General features: G+C 39.0%; 1 protein-coding gene across 4 annotated transcripts in view; it reads left to right on the plus strand.

Moving 5' to 3' along the window:
• Positions 1 to 19,619, plus strand: part of sipa1l2a (signal-induced proliferation-associated 1like 2, genome duplicate a) — a 598,903-nt gene that overhangs the window by 317,358 nt on the left and 261,926 nt on the right. For all 4 annotated transcript variants that reach the window (XM_087978567.1, XM_043680159.2, XM_043680179.2 and 1 more), the window contains exons 7-8: positions 3,836 to 3,993; positions 13,546 to 14,122. In XM_087978567.1, the coding sequence (XP_087834693.1) occupies positions 3,836 to 3,993; positions 13,546 to 14,122 (735 nt within the window). The remainder of the gene's footprint in view (positions 1 to 3,835; positions 3,994 to 13,545; positions 14,123 to 19,619) is intronic.

Below are 19,619 nucleotides of genomic sequence, written 5' to 3' on the forward strand. Positions count from 1 at the left end.
ATGACCGTGAATCCATGATCGATTGTTGGAAAAACCCATCTGGTTCACTAATGTCTTTAGGGAGAAATCTGCCATCTTTATCCTAACATCCCATCACCAAGTCACCCTTTATTAACACTTAAATGGTACTTGACACTGGTCTGGCTAAGTCATTGCTAGACCCGTCACAATCCTGTTTGTCTGTCAGCGAGGGCTCCCTGATTGGATGAGGTTAACAGTCCCAATCAGGAAGCTTATATTCTGTGAGGTCCACCTGACTGACCTTGTGACAGTCACAACAGTAGAGAAGATCATTCACCTCCTTTCTATATTGCTGGATGTTTCTCTGCACCATGGAAATATTGTTACCATGGGTGACAACCTCAGACCAGGCTGGCATGGTTTCCTATGTCAGTCCTGAAGAAAGAGAATAGCCCTAATCTATTTCAGTCTGTCCATCAAACTTCCAGGTACTTGTTGGCAAAGTAGGTGCCAATTTTCCTGTGTCTGCCATTTCCTGGAAAATTCACATGAAACATGCAGGACAGCTTCAGACCTGATACATTGCTGCGTTTTAAATATGCTGGCAACAGAAATCCCAGGAGGTCCCAGCAGTGTCAAGTACTTCTGCTGTGGTGAGAAGGAAGAAGACTGCTGTAGGACCATGCATAAGTAATGAGCCAAGTTTCAAAAACTAGTGTGATAATCTGACTAGGCCTCAGAGGAAAATCTACCATGAAACTCTTAAATTGACATTTAGCTAATTTCTAATAAAATTCACTCTGGTATGTTAAATCTTTATAAAAGTCTAGATAGCTCTTTGCTGGATCAAGGATGATATGACCTTGGAGAGACTATAAAAGGGACATTGATTAGAATAGTACTGAGATTGAGGGACTTCAGTAATATGAAAGGATTGAATAATTGAGATTATTTGCTTTAAAACAGTGCGATTATGAAGGAGCTTTGGCAGTGGTGTTCAAAATTTTAAATAGTTTTATTAGGTTAAATGAGGGAAACTGTTTCCATTAGCAGAAGAGTCAGTAATTAGAGATCTTAGATTCAAGGTAATTGGCAAAAGAATCAGAGCTGATATGTTTTACACGGCGTGTTGTTGCAATCTGGAATGCAGTGCCTGAATTAATGGTGGAAGCCGATTCACTAGTTCTTTCAGTACAGAAGTGGGTAAGTACATGGTGGGGAAAAAAAATTACATGATGATGGTAAAGTAGCAGCAAGTGATATTGATGAAATAGCTCGACCAAAGAGCTGGTAGAGATATAATGAGCTGAATTATTTTGTTGTGACCTACTTTGGTATTTAAAAATCGAATTGTCAGTATTTGTAAAAGAAGAATACAGAATGGTATTAGGAAACAGGAAAGGCATTGGCTCGAGATACATAACTTCATTTGACATTTTTGATGGGTTCACTGGTACTTAATAGCTTTTTATGCAGTTGTTTCCATTTGTGTAAATATGCATTGTGGATAAACTTTAGGAAGTCTCAGGAGAATGAGGCGGTAACCAATTGCAGGATTGACTACGAGATCCTTACGGCAGATATATAAGCTCACTTACTCTGGATTGTCACATTAAGGTTAAGTAAACATACAATAATGGATATTTCTTGTTCCAAGAGTTTGCTAAGATGAGATGCCAAAAGCTATAATCCTGGAGATGCAGGAAGCTATTCAACTTTAAGAAATAATGATATTTTAGTAAGATGTATTGAAGTGTGTATTGTATGTAATAGAACTGATGATCATCTCCATTAACCAAGGTCCTGAGACACAGATTTTATATCTGTGGAACAATAAATTTGACCACCTTAATAGCAGCAGTTATTAATATGGGTTTAGAATGGTGGGGAATGGTGATGTGGCTTCAATCTAAAGCATGAAGAAGGTGTAAAACAAAAATTCGAGCATGTGTTTGTGTGAGCAGGTACTGCAGGAATGTGAGCCTGTGGTATTGGCACAGGACATATATTTAAGGATCTTTGTCATGGGCCAGTGTTGACAAATAAAACTGTGTAAATGCGAGTATAGATCATTCTGGTATAATGTGCATTTCATCAACGCGAAATGGTTATAATGCGAAAAAAAATCGTGGATGTTGTTTGTATAATGCAAACTTTCTGCTGAATGGGTATAGTGATTTTCTATAGTGGGCTTCTACAGTGTGATTTTCTGCAGTGGTCTCTAACAGCACGATTTTCCATAGAGCTACATCGCATTTTGCGACATCACATTTCTCTTTACATTTTCTGACTACATGCTCAGTACTTATGACTTGTTGTTTTTGCTCTCAAACTATACGTGAGGTAATTAGCCGTAAAAACCCTATTAGCATCTCTCTACTGCAAAGAGACAACTCAATATATATATAGCTTGAGGGGTATCACTCCACAGACGTGGGTCAAGGCAAAGAGCCAGACCTCCATGAACTACGACAGTTCGATCTGCTATAATGTGATAGTCGTTTTCCTCTGCAACCTTGCTCTATGGAAAATTGTGCTGTTAGAGACCACTGCAGACCACTTTAACAATCTTTTGTAATCTTGTCCACTTATGTAGAGTGATCTAATAAGTAAGTACCACAATTTACCCCATGAGGATAAAAGATAAAAGGTTTTAAAACTCATTCACTACCAACTTAGGTCAGACCTCGTTCAGTGTGTTTGTATATTCCTCCTTGGACGCAATGGGCTGCTGATGGTTATGCAAATTAACTGAGTTAAAATTAGGTATGAAACAGTATGAATTTATTTTGAAAAGTTGCTGCATTGTTGATGTGTATCCGTGCTATAGCCTAATTGTTGATTAATCTTGATGAAAGGTGTGAACTTAAAAGATGTAAGCCGAGGTTCCAAATTACTGCAAAAGCACAACTAATATATTGCTTTTAGTGAGGGTGGGCAACCAAAATCATGACTGATACCTATGTATTATAAGTTGTAGAACAATTATTTTTGCACAAGATTAACATCTGGAGTTTTCCAAGCTCATTTGATAGTTTGCAACATGAGCATAATACGATTGATGTATTATTTTGTCCAAAAGCTGAAAAAAATGAATCTACTAAATTTCTTGGGTGATAGCTCAAACTTTTTCAGTAATTTTTTTTTCTTTTAACTTGTGCAACATTCAAGTTAGCGCTTTCAAAAATGGTTTGTCTTGCTGACATGTCGTTTCTTGGACCCCCGTCCCTGGTTTAGCTATAAATATAGGCCACATTACAGAACAGACTGTTTCCTAGGTCTTAGAAGTAACTGGGAATATATAATGTTTGAAGAGACTGAGTTTCATCCACAGTCTCTTAAAAGGCTGAATTTCTCATATTTCCATCTGTTGTTATGTATGAATGTTTTTCAGTTGCTTCAGTGTTCTATTGAAAACCATAATTTAAAATATTCAGCTACTTGGTCTTTCTGTAAAATACTTCCTTTTTACATGGAGTATCTTTCCCAGAAGTGTTATCTACAGAACTGTGAAAAGCTGACATCTTTAAAAGTGCTGACTATGCAAAGCAACAGCATAAACTTAAAAACCAGCACAATAGACTGAGCCAGAGAGGGTAGAGGGGTTTGGGTTAACACCTCAACCAGAAAGATGGCATATTGGAGTCTCAACTGATCCAGTAATCATCACCAAAAAATATGCTGCTTTTACTAGTTGGAAAGAAATGTGTCTAAAAATAGAGAAAGCATATTAATTGATTTATCTACGTGTGAAAATAATGAAAGAATTTTAGTTTTGGAGGGGGTTTTAACTGAATTGCAATAGTTAGAAACAGCACTAAATCTGTGCTGTTCAAACTTGGCTAACTAGATTTCTGTTTCTATACTCCCCTAGCTCTTAAGGAAGAGACACATAGGAAATGACATAGTCACAATTGTCTTTCAAGAGCCTGGAGCACTTCCTTTCACTCCTAGAAACATCAGATCCCACTTTCAACATGTTTTTGTCATTGTCAGAGTTCATAATCCATGCACAGAGAATGTCTGCTACAGGTAAGCACTCAACATCCACCTAGTTGCTTTTGGTTCTGTTACTGAAGTGCTTTTGAACTCCTCTTTCACCTTCTGTATTTTTCCCGAATGGAACTTTTCTTCTCATTGTTTTTGAAGTTGCAAATATTGGGTAGGTATTCGGCTAAAAATGCTGTTTCACAATCAGCTGATCCCTCAGGAAATTAGCTTTGTCATTTCCAAGTGATCGCAAGATCCTCATTTCATCAAGTGTTTCTTCCAAATCTCCTCATCGTGTTTGTTTTTCAGCCATGAGCAAAATGACCTTGACTGCAGACCTCTCTACATCTATCATCATTACTGCTTTATACTTTGTTGAGTTGATCAGCCACATTCTATTTGTCTAATATGATATATGCTGCCTTTACAGTTTTTGTTTCTTGCTTTGCAGAATTTTATCGATCAAGTTAGCCCAAACAGTAATTAGCATTTCCTTTTGAGAATGTGGGGGTTTCAACCCTATTTGGAATTGAATGATTCGCTATAGATTCATACTTCAACTTCTGCTTCTGTCAACTATTTTGATCTCCATATTACTAAATATATAGATAGATAGATATTGGTATGTATAAAAGGATTGGAGAAGTGCAAAACTAATTTGACTAAGTTATCTGTTGGAACACATTAACAAGCTATTTCTCTTTCTCTGGCAGGAGAAAGCCATGAGATGACCTGATAGGTGTTTGGTAGGATCAACATACAGAAAATGTTGTCATTTATGGGAAGACCAAAACTGGGGGCCTTGAATAAAATGATTATTAATAGGTTCAACAGGGAATTCTGGGGAAACTTCTTTATTGAAGTGGTGAGAACATGGATTTCAAGAAGGGATGGCTGAGGGATATGGTTGCATCTGACGGGCAGTGAGATAAACAAATCAAGGAGTGATATATTGATAAAGCCAGTTGGATCAATTGGCCTGTTGCTGTGTTACAAATACTATGCAAAGTAATTTTGCTATTAGATGTCCAATATTTTACAATTTGAGCTAATAGTGTGCCCTTTTTTTTCCAAGTAGACCAAGACTGGTCTACATGGCCAGACATTTGTCAAGAGTGTGGTGCTGGAAAAGCACAATAGATCATGCAGCATCCGAGGAGCAGGAGAATCCTTGGAAGAGATTTTGCAGTTAAAATCAAGTAGGAGAAAATTAGGACTGCCAGACATTTGAGTGATGAAGCAAATTAATATCTCGCAGAGAAGAATTTAATGGTTTCTAAAGTAAAGTGCATATCTCTGATAGTTGCAGGATTATACCATACCTGGGAGGTCTTGTAGTGCAGTGGGTTCCATCTTGATGGCCAAAAATGAGGCATTCGTAATATGGCCAAACAGGTTGATTGTCAACCTGCACATCTTTCCAACATTCAGCAACAGCAAATGTTAAGAGTGAGAGAGATTCCTGTTCGGCCATTTGATGGAAAGAGAATTGCCATCTCTGTTATTACTATCCAAAACTTCATGTAGAAATAAATGTTTTCACAGCAACTTGTAGTCCCTGCTCAAACTCAGTAGAAGCATTAGATTTCACATAGCAAAGGTTGTGAAGCAGCTCCAAACAGTCAGACGCACAGAAGATAAAGGAAGTAGAATCTATGAAACAGAATAAACTTTCCAAACAGGCGGTCTAAAAAAAATTATGAATGGAGTACAAGTAATTGAAGAAGACTGGAATATTCTAGGAAGAAATAAGTAAGATATGTGGCAACATAAAGATCATTGCAACGGTTAAGCCTACAGCACCTACTAAAATTAACCCTCGTGTGTGCAGAGCAGGATGCCCATGATTCATACAGTTCTTTCTGGTCAGTCTGAATGACTTGATTTGGAGAAACTCGATGTAAGTTTGCTAAATTCACAGATGAGTTTAGACAAATGCTGCAGTAGCATAGGCATTGGATGAGGTTTATGATAATATTTGCCAGTAAATAATGATAGTTGGTATTTAATACAGATATAAAATAAAGCCTTTGCACTTGGATGAGCTGAAACAATGATTATGCTTAATCATCTTTCATGTAGTGTTGAATGAATTTGGATATCAAGTGAAAGAGCTTTAATAATACAGCTTATACTGAACTATAGCCATATCCAATTAGTTTGGGGCAACAAGCAGCTGTTGACCTTTATATTGACCAGTCAGCAGAATCTGAAGTAAATTTACTGATCCCATGAACTTGTGAATTGTGGTTGATATTAAGATGACTAGATTTTTAACCTCCAGTCCTATTTAGCAGCAATAAACTTGCTTGTCCAAGGTTGATGCTCTGGCCAGTTACTCTTGGAACCATAAGAGTGCTAAACGTGATGCATAGAAGAACCACTAAGCTGATCTATAGAAACAAAATCCTGAGCGTTGAAAGTGATAACTGAAAGAGAACTATATAGTTTATTCTTAGAACAGTTTCAAACTGAGCCATGACTGCAGAAAGGACAATGTGGGTACCAACTGACATCAGGCAAGATCAGGACTGATGTGATTTGTATTTCTTAATGTCAAGAGTAATAAGTGTCTGAATTGACGTTCTCAATACAGTCAGCAAAGCAAACTTCATGGAGTAACTCAAGGTGTTTAGATGTGCTGAGGGTGGGGGACACCAAGTTTCTATGAAGGGTGTGTTTTAATGATCAAATGGCCTCTGTGCTGTGTATCTATTGCTGACCATGGAGCAATGTATTATAAAGAGAGTTTTTCTCTTTGTGCTATATGCAATGAAATTCAAAGTCTATTTCAGATTTCACAACGCAGAGGAAAGTGCTCTCCTTCACTACTGCTACGAGGAACTGAGTCTCAATTTAGAGTTGATTTCACGATACTTTGCATGTGTACATGATGTCCAATTTGATCAGGTTGCTGAAAGCATACTTAATTCTCTATATCTATGTTCTACTAATGGACCTTGTTAACCCATATCTGACTTCCTTACTTTGAAATGAATCTCGCCCAACTGAAACCTATTAACTTAGTTGCAAAGCATTTTTTAATCTTTGTTTTCAATGGTAATTGATTTTGTGTTAAATTAAATGGTCTTTAAAACTAATGTCTCCACTTCTGAAAGGGTACAGTCCATTTAGAATGAGCCATTATTCATTTTGCAGTAACAACATAACATCACTGCTAATGGTGAAAACGTGGTTTGGTAATATGTTCTGGGCAGATACATTACCGAAAGTTCAATTTAAACATATTTGTGGGCCTAACTGACATCATTTGGGATTCCTGGAAATATCTGTGATTCTACCCTGAAGTGGCTGTCTTATTGACCTGATTGGTTATCATTTTTCAATCAGTATAGTGCTAGGTTTAATTGTTATTTTAACAGTTTTTTAAAAGTCCAAATTCTTTTTCTGAAGTTGCATCCATTCAATATGTTAAAATTTAGTATGATTTTTGTTGGCAGGTTTTCTATTCTTCACAAGCAAGAACAGGGATTTTAAAATATTATGTTATATGTGTAATTGTTTCTTGGGAGTTTAGTTGAAAGTGTTCGTGATTCCCCATAATCTTTTCACCAACTCCAAGGCTTATTTCAGGAGCATGATGAAATACTTACCTTTCAGCAACACTCAAATAGCTCATTGCCATCCAGAACAAAGCAACCTTCTCGACTGACACTGATCCCCAACCTTAAACATTGACTCCCTCCATCACCTGGACTGTAATGTATACTCTTTCCAAAATGCATTTCAAACATGTTGCCAAGGCAGCACTTCCTGAAACTATGATCTTGACCACCTAAAAAGACAAGGGCAGCATGTGTATGGAAACACCCCCACTTCTAAGTTCCATTCCAAATTACACACCACCCTGTCTCGGACAATATCCTTCAAATCTATGCCTCACAAGATTGGTCCTTCTAGCACATGGACTTCAGCGATTCAAGGAAGCAATGCATTACTAATTCAATGGCAAGTAGGGATAAGCAATAAGTGCTGGTACCCAAATCCCATTAATGATGTAAGAAATAAAAGAGCTTAGCTTTGACACACTGTGTGGATGAAGATCCTTTTAATGCTTGCAGTCTGGCTTGGCATGAAGTTGGGATTCTGGGGAGATAGCAGCGTTGTGATTGCCAGACTTGATGCCTTCAGGAAAGTGGAAAACTAATAAGAAAATGCTATAGGAAATTTTAAAAAGCACAAACCGATGAAATTTCATCAGAGAATCTAGATAGATCATTATCACACGTTAACCTCTTGTTTTTTTTTGTTGTTTATAAAACAGACATTACAGTACCTTGACATCTGGGCCAGTAGGTCTGGATTCAAGTCCCACCTGTCCTGGAGGTGTATTATGCCATGTCCAAGTAGGTTGATGAAACTAACTACAGTGCAGACATTTTCTCTTTCCCTCATTTCATTGTTGGCTGAATTTGAACATCTGTTCTTAAATTAACACCATAGCAACATTTCATGTTGGAAATACCAGAATATATTTTGGGGCCTGTCAGTACCCATTGTTTATTTGATGTCCATTTGACTTTGCCGTTGGTTGCATTGTGAAACGAGACTGCCTGCAAGATGAGATGAACCTGGAGTTGATAACTAGTAATAATAGTTCAAAAAAAATTTGCTCAAATGCTGTCAACTAGACTCTTAAATCAAACGAGTAGGATTGTGATCGGATCCATTTGTTAAAGCAAACGATAATCTTAGATTCAGGCAGAACTGACTTGTCAATGGATAAAAATTGCAGTTCCAATAACTTTGCAATTGTAATGAAAGACTAAGGTGAAACAAAAATCTCATTCAAATGGAACAGAGTTATGAGAAGAGCTTCAGAAAGCATTAAGAAAGAAACAGTAAAGAAAAATATTGTATTTTTTCAATGAGTTATTTTGAATGAAAGTAAGTAAATTCCATAACATTGAGGAGAAAATAACATCAAGCACTGCACCTTTTCAAGGAGATCATATTTATCTTGAAATCTTCAAAAGCCATTGTAAGTTATACAATGGACAGTGCTGAGTGATTCCAAAACCAATGGATTAGATCTAAGCTCTGCAGCTCTATCACATTCAGTTGTGAATAGTAGTGGACAGTTAAATAACTCACTAGAGCAGAAGGCTCCACAGATACTCTCATCCTCACTGAAAGAAGAGTACACCTTTTGTCTTTGATGTATTTGCATCCATCTTCAATCAGAGATGCTGATTGAATAAATCATTTCAGCCTCCATCTGAAGGCTGAAGACACTGGACACTGAAAAGGTTGTTGGCTCTGACAATATTCCACAGCAGTACTGGCAATTTGTAGTCCAGAACTTAGCCTTGTCAAACTATTCCCGTATAGCTACGTCAAACATGAGTCAATGGACTGAAAAATGGCAGATGGAGTTCAATCCAGATAAATGCAAGATATTACACTTTGGAACAGCAAACAATGGTGGGACTTATACAATTAATGGTAGGTCCTTGGGTAGTGTTGTACAACAGAGGCACCTAGGAGTACAGGTACATAATTCTCTTAAATTTCTATCACATATAGACAGGATGGTTAAAAAGGCGTTGAGCATGCTTGCCTTCATTGTTCAAACCTTTTGCATATAGGAGTTTGAAAATCATATTGAGGTTGTACAGGTCATTAATGAGGCCTCTTCTGGAGTATTGTCTCCAGTTCTTGTTGCCGAGTTATAGGGAGGATATTATTAAGCTGGAGAGAGTTCAGAAGAAATTTACCAGGATGTTGCCAGGTGTGGAAGGTTTGCGTTATAAAGAAATGGTGGATAGACTGGGACTTTTTCCACTGGAGCGTAGGAGTTTGAGAGGTGACCATATACAGGTTTGTAAAATCATGAGTGGTATAAATAGGTGTAATGATGGATGTCTTTTCCCTACGATGGGGGAGTTTAAGACGAGGGGCACTTCTTTAAGTTGAGAGGAGAGAAATTTAAAAGACACGAGGGGCAAATGTTTTACACAGAAGGTGGTTTTCATGTGGACTGAACTTCCTGAGGGAGCGATGAATGTGGGCACAATTGGAACAGTTAAAAGGCATTTAGATAAGTACATGAATAGGAAAGGTTTGGAGGGATATGGGTCAAAAACAGACAGATGGGGCTACTTCAGTTTGGGATTATGTTCAGCATGGAATGATTAGATTAGATTCCCTACAGTGTGGAAACAGGTCCTTCAGCCCAACCACTCTACACCGACCCTCCAAAGAGTAACCCACCCAGACCCATTTCCCTCTGACTAATGCACCTACCACTTTGGGCAATTTAGCATGGTCAATTCACCTGACCTGCACATCTTTGGACTGTGGGAGGAAACCGGAGCACCCGGAGGAGGTCCATGCAGATACTGAGTGCATGCAAACTCCACACAGACAGTCGTCCGAGGCTGGAATCAAACCTGGGAGCCTGGTGCTGTGCTAACCACTGAGCCACTGTACTGCCCCATAGGTAGATGAACTGACAGGTAAATGAATATGATCTCAATGGTTGGATTGTTTCCGTGCTGTGTGACTCTGTCTCTAAAACATTAACCTGAAAGTGCCCAGGTATGCCCTGTGCCCAACAGTAGGACAGTGTCAACCCAGCCTGTTAGCACCACGTTGTCCAATTTTGATCATCAGTAAAGTCATAGAGGGGATCATCAATAATGCCATCAAGCAGTACTCGCTCAGGAATAATCTGCACATTGATGCTGTTTGAGTTTCACCAGGGCCATTCAACTCCTGTCCTCATCAAACGTGGTCTTGGTCAAAACGTGGACAAAAGAGTTGAACTCCAGAGGCAAGGTTAGGGTGACTGACCTTAACTTTAATACAGCATTTGACCACGTATGGCAAACGGAGCCCTAGCAAACTGTCATCAGTGGAATTGAGTGAAAATTTTGTTTGGAGTATACCTAGAGCAAAGGAAGGTAGTTGTGTTGTTGGATATAAATAATCTGAACCACTAAACGTTCCTGCAGGAGTTCCCTGAGTTAGTAACCCTATTTCAGCCATCTTCGCCTATTTCACCAATAACCTTCCGAATGAGAGCAGAAGTGGAGATGTTCACTGAGGATTGTATAATGACCAACACGAGTTGTGATTCCTCCGATACTGAAGGAGTTGATGTTCACATTGAGCAAGGCTTGGATAATATCCAGGCTTTGGCTGGTAAATGCCAGTGACCATCTCTAACAAGAGATTTTACTGAAATTCAGTAACATTATCATTGCTGAGTCCCTCACTATCAACAAGGTTGACATTTTCATTGACCAGGAACTAAACTGGATTAAGCCTCTGTAAATACTGGGGCTGGAAGAATACGCCAGAGGCTAGAATTTCTACAGTGAATAACTCACATCCTGTCTTCCCAATGCATGTGTGCCAGCTACAAGGCACAAGCCAGGAGTGTAATGGTATAGTCTTTGCTTGTCTGGCTAAGGGCTTGAGATTATCTAGGATAACAGTCCATCCACCAACTTCCAACAGTCACACTATTCATCACAGATGCACTATTGTAATTCACAAAGGGTCCTCTGATAACACCTTCCAAACATGCTATCTGTACCATCACAAAGAACAAAGGAAGCATATGCATAATGCCATGACTCACTGGAGTAGTGCATTGGAAATCAAGCCTCACTATTCCCCTAGTTGTCACAACTGTGAACATTTAACTAAACCACCAAATTAACCAATTTTATCTAAACGTTTAATTTGGATGAAAAGAATGTGCACATCAGATGTTCTTTATTTTCTTTCTTAATAATCATTTGTGGTAATCAAGCTTTTTAACCAATGGCAAAAAGACGAATTGAATTGCTAATATGTAATTCTAATTTAAACTCTATTCCTTTCCCCAAATTCATGAACACATATAGATACACAAAGAGACAAGACCCATGTTATTGGTAGGATGGAAATAAAGTCAGAGAAATGCAGTTCTGGGACCAGTCCAGATCACATACATTTATGAGTTGTTTCCTTTAGGACCTTTCAAGTCCTTTTAACTCTGATAACACAAGTTTGTAGATAGATTGATTCTCAATCTTGCATTCACTGGTTGAAGATTTGTTTTTTCTGTGCCTCTGAAGGTTGTTTTATCCTCTTTCCTGTTCAACAGCAAATTCGTATAAGAGAGTAATTGAGAAAGATGAGGGTGAGAATCTAACTACTAAGAATTTTCTTTCTAACAACATGGTGGATGTATCTACCCTTTAAGGACTGCAGTGATTCAAGAAGTCAGCACACAATCACCTTCTCCAAAGCAATTGGGATTGGGCAATAAATACTGGCTTACATCCCATAAATAATTTAAAAAAAAACATTTAAGGAAGAAAAATTCATTGATAATGAGAATATTAATAGCATATGGAGTTGTAATACAAAATATTGAGCCCAATTTGCCTTTGAAATAGTGTCAACATGTTTAGATTTGCTTTGTAGTGATGATAGAGGCTCCAGCTTTATTTCCATCACATTCCTGACCGAAATCCCTTCCACTCTTCCTTAGAGAGTATTGGATTGATTTGTAGTTTGGTAAACAACCTGTATGGCCATATTATGAATGCATATCTCATAGTGTAGGGTAACATATTGGCATGGAAAGAAGATTGCCGAGCTAACAGGAAACAGAAGATAAACATTAAAGGGTTTTTCACTGGTTAGCAAAATGCACCATGGTTTGCAACAGCTATCATTGCTGGGGACCTAAACATTTTACATCTTACATAAATGACTTGGGTGAAGGGACCTAAGAAATGGTTGCTAAATTTGCTCACAATGCAAAGATATATAACTGAAGAGGACAAAAAGCAGCTACAAAGAGGTAAGGATAAGTTAAGTGAGTCAGCAAAAATCTGATGAATGGAGTATAATGCGGGAAAATATGAAATTGTTTATTTTGTTAGGGAGAATAAAAAAAGCCTTTTTATCTAAATGGTGAGAGATTGCAAAGCTCTGAAATGCAGAGGGATCTGTGTCCTTGTGCATTACTCGCAAAAGGTTAAATTACAGGTGCAGCAAGGTTGTGGGAAAGCTAGTAGAATATTATAATTTATTACAAGAGGAATTGAAAATGAGAAAAAGGTAGGTTATGCTTCAGCTGCATTGGTGAGGCGATGTCTGGAGTACTGGTCTCCTTATTTATGGAAGTTATGTAAATGCATTAAAAGCCATTTGGGGAAGGTTTACTAGACTAATACATGTTATAGGTGGGTTGTATTATGAGGAATGTTTGGACAAGTTAGGCTTGTATTCATAAGCTAATGGAAGGTTGAAACACAAAATCCTGAGACATCATGACGGTGCACTTGGAAGGAACGTGTTAGCTTGTAGGAAATTCTACAACAATGAGTCACTGTTCAAAAATAAGTTTTAGAGAGTGCTATGATAAAAAGTTTCCTGAGTCTTTGGAATGCTTTTCCTCAAAGTGTGGTGGAAGATAATTGAAATACTTTCCAAGTCTCTCCTCCCTAAATTTCTATGCACGATATCAGTTATGCTTTTATCTTGTGCTTTTTCTTTGACAAACTGTACCTACTGTAGTTAGTATTTGTGTTTAGAATTCTAACGTGGTATCTCTTTTAACACATACAGTGTGGCTGTATCCAGGTCTAAAGATGTGCCTCCATTTGGCCCACCTATTCCCAAAGGAGTCACCTTTCCAAAGTCAGCAGTATTCAGGGACTTTCTTCTTGCCAAAGTTATCAATGCAGAAAATGCAGCACACAAGTCTGAGAAGTTCCGAGCAATGGCTACCAGGACAAGGCAGGAATACTTGAAAGATTTGGCAGAAAACTTTGTTACCACAGCTACAGTTGATTCTTCAGTGAAATTCAGTTTCATCACACTTGGGGCAAAGAAAAAGGAGAAGTCAAAACCCCGGAAGGATGCGCAGCTGTACAGCTTTGGAGCTATTGTGTGGAATGTCCTTGCTCGAGACTTTGGCCAGTCTAATGATATTGAATGTATTGTTGGAATCTCAAATGAATTCATCGTGCTTGTAGAGAAAGACTCTAAAAATGTAGTTTTTAATTGCTCATGCAGGGATGTCATTGGCTGGACCTCTGGTTTAATGACCATAAAGATTTTTTATGAAAGAGGAGAATGCATCCTGCTGTCTGCTATGGAAAGCTGTGCAGATGATATCAGAGAAATCGTACAGAGACTTGAGGTAAAACAAACTATTTTCATTACTATTAATCTTAGTATGATTAACTTATGCAATAGTTTTTATCCTAATTCTTTGCCAGCCATGGTTCCCTTTCCTCCTGTAATACTCTGAATGCTAAGGTATGATTCAATTTATATAGGAAGTAATGAGTTGCTTCATAGTAATTCTATTTACTTTAAGATTGCTATTAATTTCTAGAATATTATTTATTTGGGCCATTACTTTGCTTCTAGCTTTTTTTTTAAACAAATGTTGGAAAATGGGCTTCAGGGAAAGGGCAGTTGCTATTCAGTGGATTATATGATGTTACACAATCTTGTACTGTTGTAGCATTTGCAACATAAATTCACATTAATTACAAATGACCAATTATCACAAGTGGTGATTGTAGTCAACTACATGGCCTGTTGATCTTTGTATCCTAAACTCTTAGTCTTTATTGCTTTAACTACTTTAAAAATGTATTCACAGATGTTTCCAACATGGAGTGAGGCCATTCGGCCCACTGTGTCCATGCTGATCAACAAAGATCTGACTGGCGAGTTTACCTGTACATGTTCAGATAGCTCATTTATGTTTAATAATCAGTCAGACCTCTGGACAATCCCTAGCTTTGAGAGGCTGAAGCCTGAAAGTAAAAGTTTTGCTGGAGATAATACACTATTTGAAAATCAATTCAATGGGACATTTGGTCAGGTTGGTTTAAAAAAAAAGTTTCTTATATTGTTGTTTAAGCTTTCTTTAGATGTTAAAATTTCATTTGGAATCAAAAATATGCCATTGTATTTTTCGGAAAGTATTTATGATACACAACGAAAGGATTGTATGACAGCATTTGGTGGCGACTGAGGGAACTGTGATAGATCAGTCGTCAAACAAAAGTAACAAGGGTAGTTATTATTGAAAGCAGTTCTGACCAGCTACTGGTTCCTTGATGGATTGTTTGAGCTGAATCAAGTTGGGAGAACTAGGCACAGTTGATTTAGACAATGGAAAGCATATTTTCAGAAAAATTGACTTCTGAAAACATGCCAAAATGAATAATAAATAAGAATTCTCTGTAAGGTGTTTGGGTACGTTTCTAAGCTGAGTTACAAAATGTAGATGAGAAAAACTGGTATCATTAATGTTTATGATTGCTATCAGAGATTAGAGGGAAATTTCCTGAGACTTTTTCTAGTTTTGGATTTTTTTTCTTTGTTTCTGCTTTGTCTTTTCAAAGAGGTGCTTTACTGGAGAGGGCGCAAATGGTGGGAAAGTGTAAATCAATTCTGTATTTAGGCTTCTGCGGTTTGTGTAATTTTTTATTAATTCATGGGATTAGATATTGCTGGTTAGGCCAGCCTTAATTGTGCATCCCTAACTGCCCAGTTCTGTACACGCACAGTTCTGTAAGAGAGGAATTCATTAATTTTGACCCAGCAATAATGAAGGAATGGTAATGTAGGCCCAGGTTTTCTGATGACCAGATGGTCGCTTCTGCAACATAGATAGCACTTGCACTTCGGGACTCTGAGGGATCCCCAGCATTGCAGGGTACAGGGGAATTGCCTGGGAAAATGAAGATTCTGATGGCTAATCCTCTATTCCCGGAAACCCATCCAAAATATCCATCTAAATTGGAGGGTTCTGCTGCAGTTAAATAAATAGTTATTAAGGACATGTTAGATTATTAAAAGGCGGAGTATTAAAGTGATTCCCCCTCCCAACGAATGAACGAATGGACGCACGCGCGCACACGCACATGACAGACACACAAAGGCCCTGATCTGATACCACTTCCTTCTGCCCATGAGGGAGCTATGACCACCCCTCCCCCACTCCCAATTGCTGCTGAACAAATCTGATACCTCTAGCCCACCTCAAGCATAGCAGCATCTACCTTGGCCCCTTCCCCTTGTGCCCTGGCACTCCAGCACCCTGCCCACGCAGAAATCTACCCACAAAATATTCTGCCCACATGGTAGCCTCACTTTAACCTCCGGGACCCTGACCACACATAACTTCCATACTTACCCTTTCACAGGAATTGCTATAGTGGCTACCTGTGACGGTAGACATTGAAATCAAAGATTACAGCAACTGACTGCTGTGAAAAAGGGAATAATATGTGCTTTCCCTGACTATCCTGCACTATGAAGATCTGTCGCATTTGAAGTATGACTCTGTATTTCTGAAGGAACCTTGATCAGAAACAGGGTTAACATTTCACGTCCGGTATGACTCTCCAGAATTCCATTCAGACTTAAAACATAAGCTCTGAATGTCTCCACACATGATGACAGACATGCTAAGTTTCTCCAGGACTTTTGCATTTCAGCTACTTCTTGTTAAGGAAAATGTAATTTCTTCTGATTTCTAATTTATTTTAATCCAGTATAACCTTTTTCTTGCATTGTCTGCCTCAGCTTATGCATTATTTTTAAAAGGCTGAGCTACTTCTTACTGAGGACTGACAATGAAATTAAATCAGAGGGTTTAAGAGTGCATTTCTGAATCTGACTCGCAAACATTGAATTCTTTTTTCCTAAACTTTCAAATCCAATAATTGCAGTTTACACATGCAATCTACTTTTAGTGTGGAAATGTCATAGTTAACATTTGGGATGTTACAAAACATCCTTAGATGCTTCAGAGAATCATAGAATACCTAAAGTGTGGAAGCAGGCCATTCAGTCCATCAAAGAAATTCGAGAGTGAAGGAGCAGAGCTAAGTATGGTGGTCATCACCAAGGAGAAGGGCTAGAAGAACTGAATGGCCTGAAGGTGGATAAATAACCTGGATCAGATGGACTACACCCAGAGTTCTAAGGGAGATAGCTGACAAGAGATAGTGGAGGCAATAGTGATGGTCTTTCAGGAATCGCTAGAATCAGAAAGGGTCCCAGAAAACTGGAAAACGTGACAACTCTGTTTAAAAAGGGAGTAAGGCAAAAGATGGAAAATGACAGACTGATTTGCGTAACCTTGATCATGGGTAAGATCCTGGGATCCATTGTGAAGGACGAAATTTCTGAATACTTGGAAGTGTATGGTAAAACAGGGCAAAGCCAGCATGGCTTTATCAAGGGGAAGTCATGTCTGACAAATCTGCTAGAATTCTTTGAGGAACTAACGAGCTGGTTAGACCAAGAAGAGCCAGTGGATGTTATCTACCTGGACTTCAAGAAGGCCTTTGACAAGGTGCCGCACAGGAGGCTACTGAGTTAGAGTGTTAGAGGCAAGGTGCTAGCATGGATAAAAGCTTGGCTGCCTGACAAAAAGCAGAGATTGGGGATAAAAGGATCCTTCTCAGGATGGCAGCTGGTGACAAGTGGTGTGCTACGAGGCTCAGTGTTGGGACCACAACATTTCACTTTATACACTGACAATCTCGATGAAGGAACTCAGGGCATTCTGGCTAAGTTTTCAGATGATACAAGGATAGGTAGAGGGACAGGTAGCATGGAGGAGGCTGCAGAAGGATTTCGACAAGTCAAGAGAGTGGGCAAAGAACTGGCAGATGGAGTACAATGTGGGAAAGTGTGAGGTCATGCACTTTGGAAGGAAGAATCGAGACATGGACTATTTTCTAAATGGGGAGAAAATTTAGAAGTCTGAAGTGCAAAGAGACTTGGGGGGTTCTAGTCCAGGATTCTCTCTAGGTAAAATTGCAGTTTGAGTCATTAGATTAGATTCCCTACAGCTTGGAAACAGGCCCTTCAGCCCAACCAGTCCACACCGACCCTCCGAAGAGTAACCCATCCAGACCCACTTCCCTCTGACTAATGCACATATCACTATGGGCAATTTAGCATGGCCAATTCACCTAACCTGCACATCTTTGCACTGTGGGAGGAAACTGGAGGACCCAGACGAAACCCGTGCAGACACAGGGAGAACATGCAAACTCCACACAGACAGTTGCCCGAGGTGGGAATTGAACCCGGGTCCCTGGCGCTGTGAGGCAGCAGTACTAACCACTGAGCCACCGTGCCACCCCAAAGTAAAGGGAAGACCTTTTAGAACAGATAAGGATAAACTACTTCAGCCAGAATATGATGAATCTATGGAATTCCTTGCCATAGAAGGCTGTGGAGGCCAGGTCATTGAGTATATTTAAGACTGAGATAGATAGGTTCTTGAATATCAAGGGGATTAAGAGTTACGGGGCAAAGCGGGAGAATAGGGTTGAGAAACCTATCAACCATGATTGAATGGTGGAGCAGACTCTGGGCTGAATGACCTAATTTCTGCTCCTATGACTTATGGTCTTACGAAATCCTCCACAATGCACTGAAGAGCATCTCACCCAGACTTACCCCCTTAGCCTATCCCTGTAACCCTGCACATCCCTGGACACTATCGGGCAATTTAGCATGGCCAATCCGCTTAATCTGCATATATTTGCTCTGTGGAAGGAAACTGGAGGACTTGGAGGAAACCCACGCAGTCAAAGAGAAAATGTGCAAGCTCCTCACAAGACAGTTGCCCAAGGGTGGAATCAAACCTAAGTCCTTAGCACTGTGAGGCAGCAGTGCTAATCATGGAGCCACCCAGATATAAGGAATATGGCCACTGCCTGAGAGAGAAAGAGCGAGGTTAGAATGGGTGACCAGAAACTTGATAAAAAGCATTGTTTTCCAAGCAGAGGCAGAGCGTACAGGAAGGGAAGTATAGATGATGGCACTGAAGTGATTGAAAGAAAGGAGGAGGGAAGGAGGTGGAGTTAGAAGGTGGGGTCAGAGGAACAAATCTTTAGTGAAGAGGATTTGTGGGATTGATTAAAAATTGCAGAATTGAGATGAAGTAAAATCACAGATGTACTTAATCAAAAAAATTGGGAATAGGAAATCAACTTTTGGCTGAGAAGGTGTGGTGAATGAACACACTTAATGCAAAGTAGAATATATGCAGCAGGAGCTTTGAACGAGTTTCATTGGTGGAGTGGTCAGTGTTGAGGTAATGCAGTCTAGAGAAGATTCTGGCTTTGGAGACAAGTGGGCTTGGTTTGGGAAAGAAGATGAAGTCTGAAACTGAGCTCAGTCACATTGCTACAATCTACTGATTAATAAGTGATAGTTTAGGCAGTAGAAAATGTGAAATATTGAGTAATCTATTGATAATGGAGTTGTTCAATTATTTGAAGTAGTTATTGACTAATAGTAACTAGCAACTGAGATGGGATTTTCTTTTATCCACTTTGTTCACACAGTAATACTAACTCAACAATTTAACTCCCAATTTGTATAATACTTGAGTTAACACAGCATCAATTTCTAAAAGTAGGACAGTAGCCAATACCTGCAATTTAAAGCACACCTCTAAGTGCTCAGCTACATTGAGGTGTCAAGTCCAGCCCACGCAACTGCCCAATTAAAGGGTTTGAGTCAGCCTCTGTAGCTTTTGTGATTTACTGGTGGCTCTGGTATAAGATCTAGATCACAGCTTCCAGCCACAGCACCATTAGAGTTTGGGGCAGACCCGCTGAAAGGATGAGCACAAAAAATGCTTTCTT

Source organism: Chiloscyllium plagiosum, unplaced genomic scaffold (genome assembly GCF_037043375.1).
Source record: "Chiloscyllium plagiosum isolate Xiang-an unplaced genomic scaffold, Cpla_swu_hap1 HiC_scaffold_3, whole genome shotgun sequence".
In the NCBI taxonomy this organism is placed as follows: Eukaryota; Metazoa; Chordata; class Chondrichthyes; order Orectolobiformes; family Hemiscylliidae; genus Chiloscyllium; species Chiloscyllium plagiosum.